Below are 22918 nucleotides of genomic sequence, written 5' to 3'. Positions count from 1 at the left end.
CTGAGTCTCTGAAGGTAGAAGTCCTTCATTCCTATCTACCCCTACTCCAGCACTCCCAAGGGCTGTGGCTATGTGTTCTCTAACCTCCCTGTGTCTCAAGTAAGATTCCTCACCCGTAAAAGAGAGGTAGTAGTAGATAATGTTTGTTGAACATTTGCTCTGTGCTGAGCTCTCTTCCAACCACTTTAGAAATATTATCTAATTTACTCCTCACAAGAGTCTGGGAGAAAGGTATGTCCATTTCCCCAAAGTTGATTCAAGTTGACACTACTAATAAATGCCTGGAGTTGGGGAAGGAACCCAGGTCTGTCTGATTCAGAGCCTTCTGTTTTTCCCACTTCGACCCAGGACACCTCCAGGTTTGCTGTAGATTGACAAACATGGAGATGGATCTACGTCTCAAGCACCACTCACCCTATTATTTCTTATTTCTCTTATGCCATCTCCCACTCAACATCAAAATCAAACCCATTCAGACAGCTCCCTGTGGAAAACACATTCTCTCTACCATGTAGTAATTAATGCCCTTCTTTCTCCCAGCACCAGGGCTCTTTCCCACATCATTTACATTCACACCTCAAAATTTAGCACCTATATGCCTTATAAAATTATGCTCCTAAAATGTAAATTGTACGCCCTCCGAAGAGACCATAATTTCCTAGAGGTCAGGAACCATATCTTAAAGAGTCACAGAATTAGAAAAGTAGTAGCTTGCAAGACTACGTCTTTTTTTAAATAAGCTGAACTCCTTTCAAAAGAAATCTTATTTGGAATCCCAGCTCCTCTGACTGAAAACTATTGAGCTAATTAATCCTTAATCTTTCAAGGTGCAAAGGAAAATATTGAGACAGTGGCATTCATTCAGTGAGCTGGCATCCAGGGTAGAACTAGAATCTAAGTTGCCTGATTCTCATCCAGTGGTTGCTTTTCTATGAAAATCCTGGGACTTTTCTGTCTCCCCTCACTTTCTCTCTTTGACTTGGCTACAGTCAAGAAAAAAAAAAAAAAAAAAAATTGGACAAACTGCCTTGAATCTGGAAACCCTGCCAGAAGAGCTGAAGAAAAACAGGGCAGGTAGAACCTGGCTATCAGATCACCTTCTAGGACCCTCAAAGGACGAAAACAGCATCATAATTGCAAATGCCCTTCAACTGACATATTGGCCAATCAAATTACTCAGAAACCTGATGAAGCAAAGCCATTGCTTTTAATCTCTTTAGTTCAGACTCCTAATCTATGTCACTAAGGATGAAAGGCATTAGCACAACCAAGTCATAAACATTTTTTTAAATTTAATTTAGTAGGATGACACTTAGGAGATTTTGGAGATTTTCTAAAACTAAAATGTAATACAGTTCACTGCATTGTATTCCATTCCACAGAAAAAAAGTGGAAAACACATAAAGTGTAAAGAAAAGATATCACATATAATCTTCCATTCACAGACACTTTCTGATACCTATTTATCTGGGGGAATATTCCCTGCCTCTATTTCTATGTGTTTATGTATATCCATAGATAATTTTTATTTATTATTTAAATTGGAAAATAGTATACATACTGGTTAGAATTTCATCATACTGTATGATGAGAATTTTCCATTGACACTGAATAGTCTTCCGAATATTATTTTAAAATTCATTGTATTCCAATATATGAATATATTGTAATTTATTCAATCAAACTTTCATTAGTTCATATTTAGGCTGCCTCTAGTTTCTTTTCTTATAAATAATAAGTGGAATAAATGGGCACAATGAAAATCTTCTCACATATGTAACTGTGACTGATTGTTTCTTTAGAATAAGTTGCTGTAAATAAATATTTCTAGGCCTTTTGATACATCCTGTCAAATTATCCTCAAGAATGTTTGTATCAATTTATATTCTTACCAGCAATGTATGAAAAGGTGCCTGTTTCCTAAACCATTTCCAAAAATGGGTGGTTGACATATATGTAAATAAATATAATATCTATCCATATATCTACACAGAGATAGGCACATACATAAATTTAGTATAAGCATCTAATTGCATTTCTTTTAATTACTCCTATGCTTGAAATAGTTTTCAAGGCTCTGAATAGACAATAGATGCTGTCAGTTGCCTAGACAATTATGGATCTACACATACATACATATCATCTCCTTCCTTGACAATACAACCCAAGTATTATAAAGGAAACCGGGACCTGCCCCACCTCAGGGATAAATCTTGATTCAAGGTAATTCTATTTGCTTTTCTAAGGTATAATTTATTAATAGGCATATTAAACAATTTTGGCCAAGGAGACATGAAAACAGATCTGCTAGGGATGGATTTCTGATAAAGTTATCCTTGGTCTTAACAAAGGACTCTAGGAAGGAAATCCTCTTTTCCCTTATGACTTTGGGACATTGTTAAATTGAGATATGATGCATGGGGTTGCCTCAGCCATTCTGAGACCTGGAAGGGAGTCAGATCAAGTTTCAAACTATCACGATGAAAATAGCAAAGTAAAAGGTTAGAAACAATCTATGTCACTGATGATGTCATGGAGCAGCTGAATTAACTAACTCTAGAAACACTGTCCTAGACGTTTTGTTATAAGAGAATAAATTTATCATTTAAGCCGGTCGAGTTGGGTTTTTCTTAAATCATTCTTGAAGCTAAAATCATCTGAACCGATGTACTTACACTGTCTCACTTTATCCTTCAACAACTCCATGAAAGTGTACAGAGGACACTGATGAAGAAGCAGAGAACTTTAATGGTTTTCTAATTTACAAAGTAAAAAGGTGGCACTGCCGAAGCTTGCAACAAGTTGAATTTATACACCAGTTTATACACCAGATTTTAACCACGAGAACTTATAGCTTTCATTCGGCTCAAGAATAAGTAATGTATATTTTCAATACTCTTACATAAAGGAAACATAATCCAAAGATATTTCACTATATCTTAGACAAGTGTGGAAACAGCTAAGCATATATGCATTTACCAAATCTTTAAGATGGAAATAAAGAATACATGATAGCTTGCTGGGTTATTAAAGAGAAATGCCCATTCATTGTGTCGACTCAAATGTGGATATAAGCAGGGCTGCAAGGCTGGCCTCAACAGTGTTGTAAGTGCTAAAGCATCCTTAATCAAACCCCTTTATGTGAAAGCTTAACTGTCATTCTGCATGCACAACTCCAACAATGGAGTGTACAGAAATACTAACGAGCCTTTTACAATGAATTTGAGTCAAAGGCAACACAGTTCTTAATAGGTTTGTGCACAAACACCCTGGGGGCAAGATCCATCATTTATTCTAGTTGGTCTGCAGCAGCTAATGTGGTTCAGATAAAAAAACAAAAACCGAAAAACCAAACACAAACAAACAAACAAAAACCTCTCAGTTAAACCCAACAAGGAAGCCAAACACCAGACAAATCCTTCATCCTAAAATATCAAGGGATATGCCCTTTGATATCCTCCCTGAGACATTTCCTGGCTTTAATAAACCTTAGCACTATTTTAACACTTCTGTTGCTAAATGGAGTAAGTTTCTGGTCTTTGGCTTTTCCAGGACTGCATATGGAAAACTAAACTTGGCCCGGAAAACCAAATATTCTATTAATTTTCACTCTGTGAACCCTGTTTAGAGGGGTCTCTTAATTTTTCCCTGTTTTCTCCTTTTGTTAACTTTTTTGTTTTGTTTTGTTTTGTTTTGTTTTGTACCTGTGAAAACAGGTGATGGGCAGAGAAGCCCAGTCACAAATTTGTACGTGCAAGTAATGTAGCTTTCTATAATTTCTTCATTTCAACTTAATGAATGGTTCTGAACTCCTATTCTTCTGCACTAGTGGGGTAGTGAAAAGGTCTCAGTCATTTTAAGGATTCTTTGCTTTCATCTGTCTGTGTCATGGTTCTAGGAGATTCCAAGTAATCAAGACACTCGCAGAGAGACATCAGTCTGGTCCTTGGCCCGTGGAACACACAGGTCACCATGAAGATGTCCCATTTATCTTTAAGGGCTCTTTGAGTCATCATAACAGTCAGGACACAATTGAAGATTCGGGACCTCCCCATGAGACCCTACCTACAGAGCATCCCACAGCCTTTCTCTCCCCAGAGTCTTATACACATCCCAGAAGGCAGCTTTGGAGGCAGAGCCCTTCCCTCCAAAAACCATCCAAACCTCTGCTTTAATTACCTTCTGCCACCATGTCACCCACCACCCATTCAAAGGAATCATTTTCTAGTCTACAATATAGAGGGCAATTCTTCTTCTCTCTGATTCCAACCCCACCCCAATATTCCCTCCAAACTCTAACCATCTCTGTTCTACAAAGGCAAGAGCTCTCAACCATGACTGCCTATTAGAATCACTTGGACGTTTAAACAAAAACACTGAAGCCAGGTCACAACCCCAGACCAAATGAAAATCAAAGCCTCAAGGGGTAGATCCCAGGTATCGACTTTTTAAAATTCATGTCCTAAGTGATTCTAATCTGAGATGAGAGTTGAGACCCTCTGCCCTAAAGGGTTAGAATTTTGGAATCCTACTTTGGTACTTTCACATCCCTCCTCTGGAGGGGGAGGAAGGTGACAAAGTCTGTCTAAATAAAGGAAAGAAAAAATGAATATACCAGGCAAACAAATCAAAACAAAAGGCAAATGCCTCCAAAGAACATCAGAGTTTTTAATTGGGTTTTGAAATATCCAAAGGTACAAGTCTTATTTTGACTTTTCTTATTCAACATATCAATAAATGTAGTCTGTTATCTTTAATAAAATGTTTCGCATTCTAAAGCCTTTAACAGAGCATTTTCCACTAAAGTAAAAGTAGTCTACAAGTCCATGACTGGAATTTTATTCTTATATCTGTATCACCTCTTGACTGAGAGGCAAGTAATTAGAACTTGCACCTTTATGATGCCAGATAGTCAAAAGTATACCAGAGCAAATGTGTCCAAAACAAGCACATACTATGTGCTTGAAAGATAAGGATAATCAATGCATAATTTACTACTGTGTTCAATCAAGGTGGAGGATTTTCTACTTTAGCTCCATTTCATGTGGCCCTGCTCAATGAGAAAACATCAGGTATATCATATTTGAAATGTTCTGTATTTCTTCGACCTTAGTAGGAAGACATTTTCCAGAAAACTAGTGTAAAATTTCTTTTACATCTTTTAAACTGTTACCTCACATCTTTCATTATGTGGTACTTTATTTAAACCATTAAATTAATAGACTATTATATCTAACTTTAACTAAGCTTACTTGAGTTCAAATACATACTTCCTTCAAGCTCTCTTCCATGCCAATATCAAAAAACATAAAAAAACTCTTAGCAAGATAATGGAAATCACATATGATATTTGTTATCTCACTTGTTCCCTTTATTTCTTACCTTTACGGAAAGTTTTTGGCATAAAAATGGGTGCTTACCCACTACTGTCAAGTACCTGTCTTATTGCTGCATGCTTTGATCGTAAATCACAAGTATCCTCCTTTAAAGCTTCCTGAGTATTCAAAGGTAATGTCTTATCAAACAACCTAAACACAGGGAGTTTAACTGGGGATAAATGAAAGTCAGGGACCAATAAATCAAGCAGGTTGACCATTTCAAAAATCAAAGGGTCCAGGGAAGAGGAAAGGACTCCCCAACCTCAATTTTCACTACTCCTCCAGCTTCAAAATTCATAAAAAAATAAGGGCAACTCAGGGATCTCTTACAGAACAGAAAGTGATTTAGAATCACACACAAATTCCAAGGCCAAAAACTCCCCCAGTGACAAAGGTCCAATGTTTTCGATTTCACCAACAGAAACGTTCCTAGAAAAAAGCATGGAGCCTCATACAAATTACACAGTTATGTCAGGGAACCCCAGCCATCACAGTAATGATTAAGTTATAGCACATTTTAAAATTCTAGATAACTATTTTCAATGTTGAATCCTCAGAACTTTTATTATCCCGTGAGATACGACTTTTTCACTTTTTAACCAGCAAAAATGTAGGAAAGAGGTAACATTTCTTTTCTGTTTGATATATTGTCTTTCCTCTCCAGCATCATGCTTGGCATCTGCTATCTCTGGTGCAGCCTTTCTCAAAGAACTGTTGTTACAGCATAGAACTGGGAAGGGCAATTCTGGGGATCCTTCTCTGGAACTTGTCAAGGGCCAACACTATAGGATGTGAAATACCCAGTACTTAACTAGACCCCACTAAGACTTTAAAGAGGGATTGATTTGGTAAACTTGGAACATATTTGACGGTGAATGCACATTTGAGTTTTCTCAGCTGAAGATCTTGCCTCACTAACCATGAAATTCCTGGGCAAAGAGGTCATTTGTCACTAATGTCTTTGGCCATATTTCCTAACACTCATGACAGAAACTAATTGTATATTGGACACACAAATGAATGAGTGAGAGAGTGAATGAATGAGTGAATCCGTCATTCAATAAATCAATGTACCACCAAAGCTCATATGTCTTCTTTAATTATAGGCTCACTCATTTTTTGGTTGAACGGAGATTTTCTATATGACTACTAACTTCTAAAATGTTAGCACCAGAGTAAATGACAAACTAAAAAAAAAGGAGAGAAAAAAACCAGCCCAATGTACTTTGAAAACCACCTGAACAGTTGCAGCAGATACTAACTGATTTGGGACAGAGACCACAATGATCTTTGGAAATAAGAATGTCAATAATGAGAAATGCCATGTCAGGAACTCATGGCAGACAAAAGGATGTCTTCAGGCCTGTCAATTTCTCCTAGCAAATTTCTTCTGGAAACGAAGCATCTGAAAAGACATCTTACAGTGGCAGATATCTGTTATATACCTCATTTATTACATAGACTACTAACCACTTGGGGGAAGGAGTCTTCTTTGCCAATAAAGAAATGACAGAAATTAAAAGTGTGGACCTGCTTATCTTGTCAAGAGCACACTTGGCCTGACAGGTTTATTTTTTTCAGGACACCAAGGTAAATGTCAGAGTTCCAGCTTACTATGGAAATGTCTAATGGAGGACCCTGAATCTGGTCTAGAGGAGAAATGACCATCAGGGAGGATGCTTGTCTCTTGCCTCTCCTCATTCCCATCAATATTCCATATTCCCATTCACGTCTCATCTATATTCCCAAATTTCTACTTTACATGCGCGCTATAACATGCCTTGGTAAACTCCAATAGCTCCTCTTGGCTTGCAAATACATTCCAAATGCTCCATTCTGACAATCAAACACCCTTTTCTTATTGCGTTTTGCTTGAACTTCCATCATAGCACTTAGTACAATGTGTTTAATATCATCATTATTTTTTGAGACTACATTCCCCATCATGTTGTGAACTGCGACTAAAAAATAAGGTTACTTTAATCAACAGCTCTTCATGTCAATGGACACAAAACTTGTTAAGAATCTACTGTATCATTTGCTATGGTATTTATTAGCACCATTCACCAAATACGTCTAATTATCAACCTAGGTACATGGTAGGAAGGCCTTTCCTCTTCTCCTTGTAGTTGGTTGAGGACTGGTAACTCGTTATAGTTAGTCAATGAGTTGTACATCAAAGGGATTTGGTTAGACTATATTTTGGCTGATACAAGATGCTCTAGGCTCTCTTTTCCCTGTCTTGGTGACTAGCAATGTTCACAATAGTGACTATTCCATCAGCTTATATCCCAAAGTCATTATGATAAGCAAAGCACCACTCCTGTTGACAGGTGAAATACGTGAGCAACAAACAAAACCTGGTTATTTTAAGTCACTCATATTTGAGGTTGTTACTGCAGAACATCCTAACCTGACTGATACAAGGGCCATGATAAATGTTTCCACACATGTTATTTGATGTTCACAGTAACCTATAGGTACAACAGATATGAGCAATGTTTTACAAGTGAGATTTAGAGAAGTAAACAATTAGCCCAGGGCCAAGCAGCTTTATTCACTCCCTCATCCAATACTTACTGAGCACTGCCCTGTGCTGGGCTATATTCTAAGTAGCCAAGGTAGAACTGTCCTAAGGCAGAACAAGCCTGTTGAATAAAAAAAAAAAAGTCAAGGGCTTCCCCGGTGGCGCAGTGGTTGAGAGTCTGCCTGCCGATGCAGGGGACGCGGGTTCGTGCCCCGGTCTGGGAGGATCCCACATGCCGCGGAGGGGCTGGGCCCGTGAGCCACGGCCGCTGAGCCTGTGCGTCCGGAGCCTGTGCGTCTGCGGCGGGAGAGGCCACGGCAGTGAGAGGCCCGCATACCACAAAAAAAAAAAAAAAAAAAAAAGTCAAAAGTTTGGGTGGCCGCCTCCGAAAGGACAAGGATGGAAACGGTACAAGATAAAGTCAGAGAGGCAGAAAGGAAAAAAGTCACGTAGGGTTTTAAATCAAAACAAGGAGAATTAATTTGATTTTCTGAGAAATGGAAAACTACAAGAGATCTTTAGAAAGTCCTGGTTTTACAAGTTTGCCCTCATCACTCTGTGAATAGAGAGTTACAGTAGAGCAAGCCTGGGACAGCAGGTCCAGAATGGTAACCACTGAGGATGTCTGGTAGTTTGGTAGTAGAGGATATGGACGGAAATGGATGAAGTGGACGGACTTAGGACAGCGTGTGGAGGGTAGATTCAACAAGTCTGATGTACAGACTAAAAGTGGAGGGACAAGAGAAGGAAAGCAATCAAGTATCACCCGTAGCTTCCTGGCTTGAAAAACTAGATAGACGGTGCTTTCATTTGCTGAGATGCAGAAAATTGGAAGAGGAGGAAGTTTGCAGAGGTGGAAGGAAATCCAGAGTTCTATCTCATACATGTTAATATGAAATGCCTATTAAATACCAATGTGTAGATGTCAAGTTGAATATATGATTCAGAAGCTCAGGAGAAAGACTGGAACTGGATAGAAATTTAGGAGTTATTAACATAGAGATGCTGTAATGTCATAATACTGAATGGAGGCATCTGAAAAGACGATATGGATGAACAAGAGAAAAAGGTCCAGGGCAGGGCTCTACAGTACTGTAACCTTTAAGATATCAGCAGAGGGAGAAGAACAGCTAGGGACACTGGGAAGGTGTGACCGGTGACATAGAAGGAAAATCAGGAAATACACTGTCTCAGAAGTGAATAAAATAATGTGCTTAAAAAAGGACGATGTAGTCAGCTTTGCTAAATGCTGCTGAAAGGTCACAAGAGATAAGAAGATTAGACTGAACAAAACGGAGCTCATGGTTGACCTTGATAAATGTACTCTCTGTCGAATGGTGCATCTGGAAGACTTAGTGGGAGTGGATGAAGAGGGTGTGTGAGACAAGTACATGTAAGGAAGGCAGTAACCCCTGATGATGCAATTAAGACGTTTGCTATGAACAGAAGCAGAAAAATGGGCAGTATATGAGAAGAAATCTGGGATCAATGGAAGGTTTTTTTTTTTTAAGAAAAATATCTTATCCCCAATTCTATGACCTATGGGGGCAGTCCAAAAGCCCTCACTGAGATTTCTGACACTCCTGAGAGGAGGCCGTGGTGACTGTGATTGTTGCATTCATGTCTGTATAAATGTACTTTGGGTGGCAGGGAAAGGACCGGAATGGTTACCTCTGCCCCTGAGGTCACGATATCCTATACACACATGTACCATTTCCCTCACCGTCCCTTATGTTAACCTGCATTCATTGGGGTCACAATGGGGAGGGTCTCACCCAGTCTTCAAGGTGACAGATTTTGCTGAAAGTTGGAGGGTCATGAGGAAGACTCGCCCTGCATACTATACAGCAAAACCACCACAACAAAACCCCTCACACTAAGTATTCCTACCCTTAAAAGTCCTTTCAGCCATCCTTTCACTGAGCAGTTTTCGTTGACCCCTGTCCTCCACAGCACCCAGCCTTCTGCTCTCTGGCTGGTTCCTCTCTCCTCCCTCTTTTATTTCTCTCTTTTGTTCTAACTTTTCTGTTCTCTCTCAGACAAGATACATGCACAAACAAAACAAAAAGTTCCCCTGCAGAACTACTTACTCTTTGTTTTTTTTGGATGGTGTACCCACTGATAACCATACACTTGCCTTTTACTCCAAACAACACATTTCTCTTTCTAAAAGTAACTCTGGAGCTAGTTCTTAAAATACTACATTTTCCATCTGGTTGCATATATACTGTACAAACTACCAGGCAGAGCACCTGTCCTTAAGAGGCTTTCAACAAGCACCAGCTCTTGTCTTCCCCCTTCAGTGAAGAAAATAAAAGCAGAGGTGCTACGTATTCTGATATAATTTCAACAAGGCCTTTCCACCCAGCAGTGCCTTAATCAGGTCTGAGTTGCATGATACGGTGCCTCTGTGCTGGGAGATGATCCGCTGCCTTTGCCTCATGTTAGGGTTAACATAAGTCAGGACCCGGACAGACCACTGAGAACAGAACAAGACTCATCTGTAATATCACAGATTTTTAGACTATATTTGTTTACAGGTCCAAAAGAGTTTTGCCCCCTTAAAATGTTTGGATCACAGCATAATGTTTATGAAGTCTCTTTTTTCTCTGGGAATTTTGTAATAATACATAAAAGACAGGTAAACAATATTTGGTCTACTGCAGGAGTCAGAATCTTGCATCAATCTGAAATCCTTTAGCCAAAGAACAGTAACGTAAAAATATACAACAATCAATGGCAAAAGTATTTGGACATACAAACATGCTTCTCAAACTTTTATAACTTTTTACACCTCTGAAAAGGCCATTCAAAATAAAATATATTGGGGCTTCCCTGGTGGCGCAGTGGTTAAGAATCCACCTGCCAATGCAGGGGACACGGGTTCGAGCCCAGGAAGATCCCATATACCGTGGAGCAACTAAGCCCGTGTACCACAACTACTGAGCCCACGTGCCACAACTACTGAAGCCCACACGCCTGGAGCCCATGCTCCACAACAAGAGAAGCCACCACAATGAGAAGCCCACATACCGCAACAAAGAGTAGCCCCCACTCGCCACAACTAAAAGCAAGCCCACGTGCAGCAATGAGGACCTAACGCAGCCAAAAATAAATAAATAAATAAATTTTTAAAAAATTTAAATAAAATAAAATATATTAAGAGTGGAATTCCACTGTGAATGAAAATAAATTTAAAATTTTTTAAATAAATTAAAATAAATGAATTAATTTAAAAAGAAATCATTTTTTATATACCAGTCATTAGGACAAAGAGAAAGATGCCAAGAGTCAGAGAAATACACAGCATGACTGAAATCTTGTATTCAGGGAGCACCTTCCTTATAGGTTACAGATTGGGCATTTAAAGACATTTCATCCAAGAGAAGAAAGACTCAGAATCTTCTACCACCCTTAACCAATTTACTGTTCCTGTCTGTGTTCGTGATTTGAATGATAATGGAACCCCAAACCAAATGCCCACCAAGCCAGCACTGCTCACACAGAGGCAGTGACCACAATCCATGAAGTTCCAGTTTTGTATTCACAGCCCAGTGATAAAGGGAAGAAGAGGGACAAAACTGACAATAAGCATATGTCAGTGAAAAGTCTTGACTGGCTCCCATATACCCAATCCGTGCCCACCAGATACTCTCGCTCCTGCTTTAAATTTAACCCCTTATCTTTCCCAATGAGAACAAAGTATATTTTCTCACATAAAAACACATTTCATCTTGATGGAAGGAAAACAGTTTGATACTTTTCTCAATTTGGAACTGATGTCTCTCTCTAAGTCCTTCAGTGTTACCATAGGCAACTGGGTCTTCAATTTCAAATCATATACCCATGCATGCACGCACACACACAGAGACAGAAATACTGGGAGTGGAAATAAATTAGGCAGACAAAATTTCTCTTATTATCACTTCATTCCTAAAAAGGTGATGATAAGATAATGCAAGAGAAGAACTAGTTAGTTGAAAACAGTACTTAGTGTACTTAGAGCTAAATGTAATGACACAGATACTGGCACAGAGAAGGACTGAATCAGAAAAGCAACATTGCTTCTTAATGCTCACCGGTACAAGAGAAGTCATCCACGCGAATGTATCCTGGGACACAGTCACAGCGATATAGCCCAGGCAAGTTGACACACACAGTGTTGGCATGACAGTAATGCATCTTAGCCGCACACTCATCAATATCTGAAGGAGGAAAAAAAGAAGCAATATCACGGTTAGTCAGATGGTTGAACCGGAATGTAATCATCTTACAATGAAATTAGAAAGAGCGAATGCCCATGGAAGCCAAGAGAAAAAGCAAGATGTGTTAAACACAAAGGCTTAAGTGCAAATTCAGGTGATGCAGAAGATCCCATCTTAAACTGAAAATATTTCTAGAAAGATGCATGGTGGGACACAACAGTGAAGAACCTAAGTATGAAGATTGAATATGTTATTATTAATCTCTAACCAAGAAAGATGCTTGTTTTAAATGTCCAAATTCAAGGAGTTCTGTGTCCAGGCATTGATACCAATGAATATTTATTAGGTGTCCACTGTACATGGTGTTGCTTTTATCAGAGAGATAAAGGGAATCGAGCCCCTCTCTGCTTGTTTTTCTTACTAAGACATGCTTTAATCCATCTGTTACAAAATGATGGTGTAGCGACTTTCTCCCACGTTGTACTGTGAATACAGACTGCAGCTACTGTCTAATGCAAATTAATGTCTTTCACCCCTTAACCTGGAGGTGCATCCCATGTCGAAGAATAATGGGCTGATTCAACAAAAAAGATCTTTTCTCTTTGGAATGGAGATCAGAGCACCATCTGCTTTCTCATAAAAAGTTCATGGTAAGAATTAAGATAACCTACAACCTTAAGTCAAGAGTTTAGTATTTTCTGGAATTTATGTTTTCAAAAATGGCTTTACAGCAACGTACAGATTCAATGCAATCCCTATCAAACTACCACTGGCATTTTTCACAGAACTACAACAAAAAATTTCACAATTTGTATGGAAACACAAAAGACCCTGAATAGCCAAAGCAATCTTGAGAAAGAAAAACGGAGCTGGAGGAATCAGGCTCCCAGGCTTCAGACTATACTACAAAGCTACAGTCATCAAGACAGTATGGTACTGGCACAAAAACAGAAATATAGACCAATGGAACAGGACAGAAAGCCCAGAGATAAACCCACACACATATGGTCACCTTATCTTTGATAAAGGAGGCAAGAATATACAATGGAGAAAAGACAGCCTCTTCAATAAGTGGTGCTGGGAAAACTGGACAGCTAGCTGTAAAAGAATGACATTAGAACACTCCCTAACACCATACACAAAAATAAACTCAAAATGGATTAAAGACCTAAATGAAAGGCCGGACACTATAAAACTCTTAGAGGAAAACATAGGCAGAACACTCTATGACATAAATCACAGCAAGATCCTTTTTGACCCACCTCCTAGAGAAATGGAAATGAAAACAAAAATAAACAAATGGGACCTAATGGAACTTCAAAGCTTTTGCACAGCAAAGGAAACCATAAACAAGACGAAAAGACAACCCTCAGAATGGGAGAAAATATTTGCAAACGAACCAACTGACAAAGGATTAATCTCCAAAATATACAAAGCAGCTCATGCAGCTCAATATCAAAAAAACAAACAACCCAATCCAAAAATGGGCAGAAGACCTAAATAGACATTTCTCCAAAGAATATATCAGATTACCAAAAATACATGAAAGGATGCTCAACATCACTAATTATTAGAGAAATGCAAATCAAAACTACAATGACATATCACCTCACACTGGTCAGAATGGCCATCATCAAAAAATCTACAGGGCTTCCCTGGTGGCGCAGTGGTTGAGAGTCCGCCTGCCGATGCAGGGGACACGGGTTCGTGCCCCGGTCTGGGAAGATCCCACATGCCATGGAGTGCCTGGGCCCGTGAGCCATGGCCGCTGAGCCTGCGCATCCGGAGCCTGTGCTCCGCAACGGGAGAGGCCACAACAGTGAGAGGCCCGCGTACTGCAAAAAAAAAAAAAAAAAAAAAAAAAAAAAAAATCTACAAACAATAAATGCTGGAGAGGATGTGGAGAAAAGGGAACTCTCTTGCACTGTTGGTGAGAATGTAAATTGATATAGCCACTATGGAGAACAGTATGGAGATTCCTTAAAAAACTAAAAATAGAACTCCCATACGACCCAGCAATCCCACTACTGGGCATATACCCTGAGAAAACCATAATTCAAAAAGAGACATGTACCACAATGTTCACTGCAGCTCTATTTACAATAGCCAGGACATGGAAGCAACCCATCAACAGATGAATGGATAAAGAAGATGTGGCACATATATACAATGGAATATTACTCGGCCATAAAAAGAAAACAGAAGAGTGGATATCATGAAAGTCAAGAGGAAAAATGTTTCAAGAAAGGAGTAATGGTCAGTTTTGTCACGTGATGCTGAGAAAGTTGAATAAGATAGAAAGAGAATTAACCATTGGATTTGGCAAGAAGTTCACTGCTGCCCTTGGCCTGGTAAGAGTAGTTTGGGGAAAGGGGCTGGCAAAGCCTGACTGGAGTCAATTAAAGAAAGAATGAAAGATGAAGGAGACAGAGAAACAAGGCGAACTTTCTGAGATATTTTGTCATCAAGAGAAGAAAAACTGAAGCAGTAGCTCTAGGGAGACTCGATTATGAAAGACAGTCTTGTTTAAAGACTCTCTTGTGATGGAAAAACCACAGTGAGTTTACACGCCATTGGGAATGATTCAACACTAGTGAAGAAAATTGACAGTATAGAAGAGAGAACAGATCTTTGCAGAAGTCAAGTCCTGGGGAGGCAAGAGGAGTTGTGTTCCAGTCCACAGATGGAGGAAGTCATCTTTACAACAAGAATGAAACCAAGAGATAAGGGAAGAGGTGGAGATAAGTTGGCATATTGGGTGGTGGAAAGATGAAGTAGTTCTCCTTTACTTGTTTTTTTATTTCCTCAGTGAAACGAGAAGAAAGAGAACTAGGAGAGGAAGGAGGTATTGGATGTTTAAGGAAAGGGGAAAAGTTATGAAATAATCATTTTGGAAAGAAGGAAAGAGAATTTACTATAGAGTATACTAGGTGGCTGCAGAGGCATGTGTGATTTGTGGCCATAAATATTAAGTGAGAGCAGTCAGCATGGTCATGTGTTTTTTTTCCTGTCTCATCCAGGTATGTGGGGTAGGGGCAGGGTACTTGGAAAGTTAGGTGTACCCAGAGATGAGTTTTTAAACAAACAGGATGGGTAAAAAGAGAAATAAGGGAACTGAGGTTGCAAAAAAAAAAGAGCTGATGATAATGAGATGTCAAGGAACCTCAGCTATTAAGGACAGAAGTGACGACAGTAAGATGGGTGTAGACAGTTGAAATGTACTGCCCAGATCTCTCCTCACATCTGAAGAACTTATTCCCCCGGCTGCCTGAAGTACCACCTGCTAACGATCTTCAGCTGTTAGCCTTTTAGGAAAACTGTCCTTGACTGAATCGAGCTGCCTTATCCTTAGTTACACTGCCGTCCTCAGGACAACCTTCAATGGAGGCTGGTTCTCCTTTACCCCAACTCAAGGTAAGTGTAAAGGACTATCCCAGGTTCACAGAACTCATTGAGATGAGCTAAATCCGCCCTCTGCCCAGTCCTGTATCTTTCCCTTCCCCCATATATGTTCACCCCCTACAGCACTCCCTAACAAACTTCCTGCATGCCAGTCTCCATCTCAGAGTTTGCTTCCTAAGTGAACCCGACCTGCAGCAGGAATCCTGATGGAGGCAAGGAACTATGCCAGTGAGAGTACTGAAGCGTATGAGCTGGAAAGCTAGGAGATGGAGTTATAGAGTAATGTGCTTGACATTAAGAGTTCAAAGGTGATTTCGTTGATTACAAGGTCTTTCATATGACTATGTGAGAGGAGAAGAATCGATCATCGTAAGTGAGAGACTAGGACACCAAGAAAAGCCAGGTATAGGAGGGGGCTAGTCAGCATAAGTACTGTTCATCCAGTATTACCAGTTTTCCTCTTCCTGGGCACATAATACAGCTGTACTTCCCCATCCTCTTCAAAACTAAGCATGGCTCTATGACAAAGCATGAATCTGAGCAGGGGCATACCACCCCGGGGTGGAAAGATTAAGGGCTAGCGTCAGGCTTAACGCATTTCCTTCTTTCTTTTTTGGAAAGTATGGGAGCACAGAGATGAAGTCTCTTTCAGCCTGCCTCCCTGAATGAGGAGCAGGCCACCAGACCAGCATGATGGACACATTTCATGACCTAGAAATATGCTTTTGTTAGTTAACCCACTGAGCCTACTCTGACTAGTACAAAGAATGACCATGAGAAACATCTCAAAGAAGATCATTAAGCTTGACCTTGAAAGATGAACAGAAATTCAGCTTAGAGATTGGAGATGAGGAAACAGAAGGGAAACTACAGGGGCTAAACTTTTTGTCATTGCAGAGTTAGAAAGGGAGAGGACCATTTAGTCTGTACATTCAAAGAACACTAATTAGCCCTCTACTACACTTTGAGGCAGAGTGATGAACAAAACTCCATCATGGACCTCACAGCCTGGCAAGACACTGAGCAGAACTTATATGTTCTACCAATAATGTGAGATCAATTCATGGGGATTTGACCTAGTCTGAGAGGTTCAGAGAAGGATTCTCTACGGAAGTGATTGCTCATCCAAGACCTGAAATAGAAATGAAACAGGTGAAGGGGAGGGGAATTACATACCAGATAGAGAAGAATAAGAAGAATTCGTTAGAGGAGGGAACTTTACCTAGCTGAAGAGAAACTGGAAAGATGAGCTTGGGCCAGACCCTGCTGGGCCCTGGAGGCCACGTAAAGGAGCCTGGGCTTTAATCACGGTGGTGACACAGTCCAATTTCTGTTCTCAAAATATCACTCGGCTGTAGTGAAGAGAGTGGATTGGAGCAGGGCCAGCTGAAGGCTAAGTCACACTGGTATTTTACTCACAGAGATGCAGCCACACTGAACTCATTCTGTACTGCTAGGATGCCCAGCCATTTTTTAAGATGAGAAACTAGTCAGGACTTGCCTCAGAGGCAATTCAATCTTCCACCCATGGGCCACAGCTGCCAACCAGGCTGCTGATGGCAATGACTGTTTCTCTGTCATGGACCCTTGTCAGCTCCTCCCAGAGAAACTCCTGACTCATCTCCCTCAGGCCACTGCATAACTGCTGAGAGGTGTCTGCCTCATCTACATTTGAAGGAGTTACTTGGCCATAACAAGTTTATTTTGATTCAAACAGCTAAGCTATCTCCTCGTTTCATAGGATGCCAAGGCCCTGAGTAAAAATATTTTCAAAAATCAGAAAGGGGATGTTAGGAAACCCCAGAGAGAATTTCTCACATAGGTTTATCCGACCCTTGCTCTCTGCGAGCCACCTAGGACCCCATGGCCACACATCCCCGCCACTCTGCTGATGTGTCTTTGAGTTGCTTTTGTTTTCAATTCATACCATTGGTAATTCCAGCCCTTGCATATCTAATAATGCTCTGGTACCAGTCCAGAAAGAGGAAGAACCAAAGTAAGGCAGAAAAGTTGACAAACGTGCCAGGAAATTAAACTGTCACAACCTTATCTTTGTTGCTTACCTTCTATCACACGAACAGCAGATATAAAAATCAGTTCCTGATAAAAATGAGGGTAGGGAGAGAAAAAGTGTTTAGAGTCATCGGTTAGGTCCCTTGAGACAAGAGGATGGAAGAAAGTAAGGAACTGACAATTCCCCTAGTTTGAGGATGGGGACAGGGGATGGAGGGGAGACACATCTGCCTAAGAAAGATTGTCTCTCCATCCTCAGGGGAAGGCACAAGCCTGGAGACAGTTTCAAGAGGATTCAAGAGTGCTTCACAAGCAAGTCTGGTTATGCAGAGAATCAAAACAGAATTAACATCTTCAGAGACCTGGGATATCCTGAGAAAATCTTGAGACATAGAAAACAACTGAGATTTTTCAAAACGAGCCTAGGACAAATGCTTTTTGTTCACAGACAAGATCCTAAAAGGTCATGAATAGTTACCCCCAAAAAAGAAAGAAAAAAACAAACAGAACTCCCCAATTAAAGAATGACCTGATGCTCAGAGAGAGAAACTGAGTGAGCCCAAAGCAATGAGGGTTCTTTTTCTTTTTTTTAATATATAAATTTGTTTATTTATTTTTGGCTGCATTGGGTCTTCGTTGCTGCGCGTGGGCTTTCTCTAGTTGCAGGGGGCTACTCTTCGATGCGGTGCACGGGCTTCTCATTGCAGTGGCTTCTCTTTGTTGCAGAGCACGGGCTCTATGCGCACGGGCTTCAGTAGTTGTGACACGCGGGCTCAGTAGTTGTGGCTCGCAGGCTCTAGAGTGCAGGCTCACTAGTTGTGGCGCACGGGCTTAGTTGCTCCACGGCAGGCATGTGGGATCTTCCTGGACCAGGGCTCAAACCCGTGTCCCGTGCATTGTCAGGTGATTCTTAACCACTGTGCCACCAGGGAAGTCCCACAATGAGGTTTTTAAATATAAGCCTGAAAAGCCATCTGACTTTTGCCCAGGTGGTGATGGTGCTTTGCCTAAAGCAGGTCCCTCTCTCAAGCAATGGTCCTTTCCAGTCTCATATTTACCCAAAAGCCACAAGGCAAGAAGACGCAATGTCTGAGATTGAACTTCAAAGGAGAAGTTGAACACACTGAAGGCCAGGCTCAATCTAAAGGTTTGGATCAGTCTAGCAAGAATTTCTAAGAACCACAGTTAAGCTGACTACCAGAAGGATGAATGGATAAAAATTTTAAAACACATCATTAAGCACAGTATGATACCAAAATGAATAAGAGGCTAATAGCTGCTAATCTCAAAAGGTAAAACTAGAACAGCCCCTAGCACCTGGTTAATACCCAGTAGCTGTCATTTCAACATATGAGACACTATGCTAGGTACTCCACAGGTAGCATCCCATCACCCCATTTATTCCACTTGACTACTTACTATAGGAGATAGATACCCCCATGTCAAGATGAGGAAACCAAGGCTCAGAGATTATTAGATCACTTGTCCAAGGCATAAAGTCAGTAAGCCTAAGACCCTGGGTTTGAATCCACAGTCTCCCTTCAAAGTTGGCATTGATCTCACTGGGCCAGTTTTAGCCCTCCGTAACTTTTCGATCCTGTGACTATGTTACACGTGGCTGATGCCATCACAAAGTGTATGGAAACAGGCAGATCTCCAAATTCTATGTCCACGTGCAATACTGTTCATGACCTTGGTTTTGTATCACACTCTCTGTTAAAATAGTAAAGCTGTACTTTGCATCACAGCTTCTGTGGCTCTTTTATATTAAATCCTAACACTTTCAAACTTTAGACTCCAGAGATCCAGGACCCCGAAACAGGTGATAGCATTCTGCTCTGAGCTGGAACCCTTGATACAACCTCAACTCAGGAGGCTTAAGAGTACTGAAGGCCCCCTGTAGGATTAGAAACTAGTGACAAAGGGGCCTGGGTCTTTTCTTAAATATTGCTAGAGAAACACCTGTAAACCCCACTGCAGTATATATCAGCTGGAGTATAATGGGGCTCAGATTGTGATTCCTTCTTATAAATTGCTTGTCACCTTTGAAATATCAGTGCTTGTCCTCTGTTGGTCTTCTGGGGTAATAAAAATACATGATTTATGTCCCTTCCCAGGAAAATAAAGTAGTTTGTTTTCGTTTTAAGAAGGTATACCTATGGACTTTCAAGTGAAATCTGATGTAGCATAATGATTCTTCACATATCACCAGCGTCCATCTGCGTGAGACTGTTCAGAACACACAGAGCTGAATTTGGCATCGTCGTCGTTAAATTAGAGTGTAGAGCTTGGGTAGAAGCAAATGCAAAGAATTCTCTAAATAGAACAGTGTGATCTACTCAGACTTGTTACATAAGAATTTCCTAGAAAAAGGCAGCCCAGAGAGGGTTGGATGCAGAGAGTGGGGCGAGGGGGGAGTAGGGGGAGAAGTTATGCCCCACTCCCTGTGCACATTTAAAAAAGAAACAGAGTGAACAAAGAAAATCAATATTTATTGAGACTGTGCTCTGTGCCTAGAACTGTGTGCATCTCATTTCATTATCCCCAACCATCCAATGGACTGCCATCAGAAACGACACGGAGAACACCTACAATTTCACCCCAGGTTTCTGTGACTTCAAGAGCACACTTCGGGGCTTCCCTGATGGCGCAGTGGTTCAGAGCCCGCCTGCCGATGCAGGGGACATGGGTTCGTGCCCCGGTCCGGGAAGATCCCACATGCCACGGAACGGCTGGGCCCGTGAGCCATGGCCGCTGAGCCTGCGCGTCCGGAGCCTGTGCTCCGCAACGGGAGAGGCCACAACAGTGAGAGGCCCGCGTACCACAAAAAAAAAAAAAAAGAGCACACTTCTTCCACTCTGACTGTTGGACACGAGTGCTAGATTGACAGTCAAGGGTCAAGCTCTATTCTTGCTCTTTCTGTTAGTTAACCCTAGCACTGGGCACTTCTCTAGACATCAGTTTTCCCATTTATAAAATGGTGAGTTGGATCAGAGAGCATCTAAAGACTTCCCGGGTTCTAAAGTTCTTGACACATTCAGGTGTTTCTGTCCTCACAATTCATCATAAACCCTGCCTCTGTAGCATTATATTCTGGGCCACCCGCTTTCATCCTGTTTCAATGAGCTTGAAGATGTTCCAGATGTCTTTTCCAAGACACAAGTCCTAGAAAATACTACTAAGATGACCTGAACCTTCACACTGTTCCTGGATACCTGTTTCAACTGAGTTGGCATCTCCCCAGAAAACGAAGAACAGCCAGGACTAGCAACAGACATTCAAACGAAAGCACAGCTCGGGACAAGCCCTCCAGGGACTAGTAAGATAACCTGCAGAGCAATTCTACCAGACTTTAATCTCCTGACTTTTCAGAAATCATGAGTCATAAAAACATGGTGGCACTGGGATTGATATTAGAACTGTCAGTACTCTCCCAACTGTCACACTGGGTATTTTGTAAAGTGAGGGCCTATATGGTCTCTGATTTGAACTTATAAAAATCCAGTGAAGCAGACAAGATATGAATTATTATGACCTTTTTCAGATGAGAAAATAAAGACCTAGAGAAGAACTCTGACCTGTCCAAAGGTTCACAGATAATCAGTGAGCTGGTAACAGAACCAAGGTCTTCTAACTCTGGAGTTAGTACTTTATCCAATGTTCCGTGCTTCTCTATAATTATTGTTTTCTTCCTAAAGCAAGGGGAGAGAAATTAAAGGCCTATGGAATCAGAAATATAAACCAAATGCCAACAGAAGCCAGGCAGAAGATATACGCGCAAAATATGCCCCTTCCCCCAAATAAATAAGGTATATATTATTTTTCCTAAAATATAAATCAATCCCTACCTACCTACCTTTCTCTCCCTTCCCTCCCTCACTCTACCAATCTCTCTCAATCGTTTTCATTTCTCTACTTCCGAGAACAAAGAAATGGTTCTTCTCTTACAAGGTGAAAAACACTGTGCAAGGCGAATGATACATGGAAAATGACACTAAACCTCAGTGGCGGAAAGACAGTGGAAGAATTTGAAATGTTGTCTTCACTTTACAGATGAGAGACTAGGGCCATAGGAACGGACAGTTAATTGTCTAAGGTCCCATAGCCAGGAGGTGTACCTGGACTGCCGGGATGTGAATTCACGCAGCTTGACTCCAGAGTTTGTACTCATCACTCTGTAGTATTGCCTCCCAGGGACTGTGGGCTAGATCTCTGATCTTTCTAGAGAAGTTACATACCCTAGTATTAATTTAACTTTTTAAAATAGTGCCTCCATTTTTTTTTCAAATATTTTGAACCAAGCAAAACACATCTGCCTATCAGATTCAACCCCAAAATGTCTGTGCCTTGAAGCATGTTATCACAAGGAGCTTTGGGGGGCAGGGGGGTGTAAGAGAGAGGGGTGGGAAGAGAGAGAGAGAGAGGAAGGAGGATGGAAGGGAGGATGGAAATGGGCAAGGAAGGAAGGAGGAGGAGAAGGGAGGGAGGGAGGGAGGGAAGGGAAGGAAGAGAACATGACAGGAAGTAAAGAGAATATAGGAAGGCAAAGAAAGGAGAAAGTAAGACAAGAAAAGAGAAGAGAAGAGAAAAATAAGACAATCTAGGGAGCTTCCTATATAACGTCTCTGGACTGAGTTGTGTTCCCCCAGAAAATTCATTATGTTTATACACTAGCCTCCAATGTGATGGCATTTGGAGATGGGGCGCTTGTGGGATAATTAGGTTTAGATAAGGTCATGAGAGTGGTGCCCTCCTGATGAGATCAGTGCCTTTTAAAGAAGAGACATGAAAGAGCGTACTCTCTCTCTGCCACGTGAGGACACAGGGAGAAAGCAGCAATCTGCAAGTCAGGAAGAGAGCCCTCACCAGAACCCAACCCTGCTGGCACCCTAATCTCAGACTTCCAGCCTCCAGAACTGTGAGTACATTTCCGTTGTTTAAGCCAGCCAGTCGATGACACTTTGTTATGACAGCTCCAACTGACTAATACAATAACCCTTTAAATTTCTGTTGCCTGGTGAGATGAATTTTTACACCATATTCCAAGATATGTGTCAAACAAACATGTTGCCTGCCAGATCAAATATCTGCAGATTAAAAATTCAAATAACCTTTTGGTCATCCCGTGCGTAGTAAAGAAGTCTTCTCACACAGGGTTAAATACATCATAAGGTAGAAGTTAGATCGTTGGATTTTCTGATATTTTAAAAGTACTTCCCATATACAGCTATGTCAGATACTTGCAAATTCATGCTAAGATGTTTTCTCCCCCTGCTGGGCTCAATTTCAGAATTAAATACTGTCATAAAGTAACATCTCTTTGTGCCACTGGGAATCACAGCACACCAATTTTTAGCTGACATCGGAAGAGCATTGTAAGATACCTCTCTATG

The 22918-nt window shown here is 40.8% G+C and overlaps 1 protein-coding gene across 1 annotated transcript in view; it reads right to left on the bottom strand.

The window, feature by feature from the left end:
• Positions 1-22918, bottom strand: part of NELL1 (neural EGFL like 1) — an 891542-nt gene that overhangs the window by 468653 nt on the left and 399971 nt on the right. The window contains 1 exon segment of the mRNA XM_032640327.1: positions 11985-12110. Within this exon segment, the coding sequence (XP_032496218.1) occupies positions 11985-12110 (126 nt within the window).

The sequence above is a fragment of the Phocoena sinus genome, chromosome 8 (assembly GCF_008692025.1).
Source record: "Phocoena sinus isolate mPhoSin1 chromosome 8, mPhoSin1.pri, whole genome shotgun sequence".
Taxonomy (NCBI): domain Eukaryota; kingdom Metazoa; phylum Chordata; class Mammalia; order Artiodactyla; family Phocoenidae; genus Phocoena; species Phocoena sinus.
Note: the sequence above shows the minus strand (reverse complement) of the source record. Positions and strands in the feature narration are given on the sequence as shown.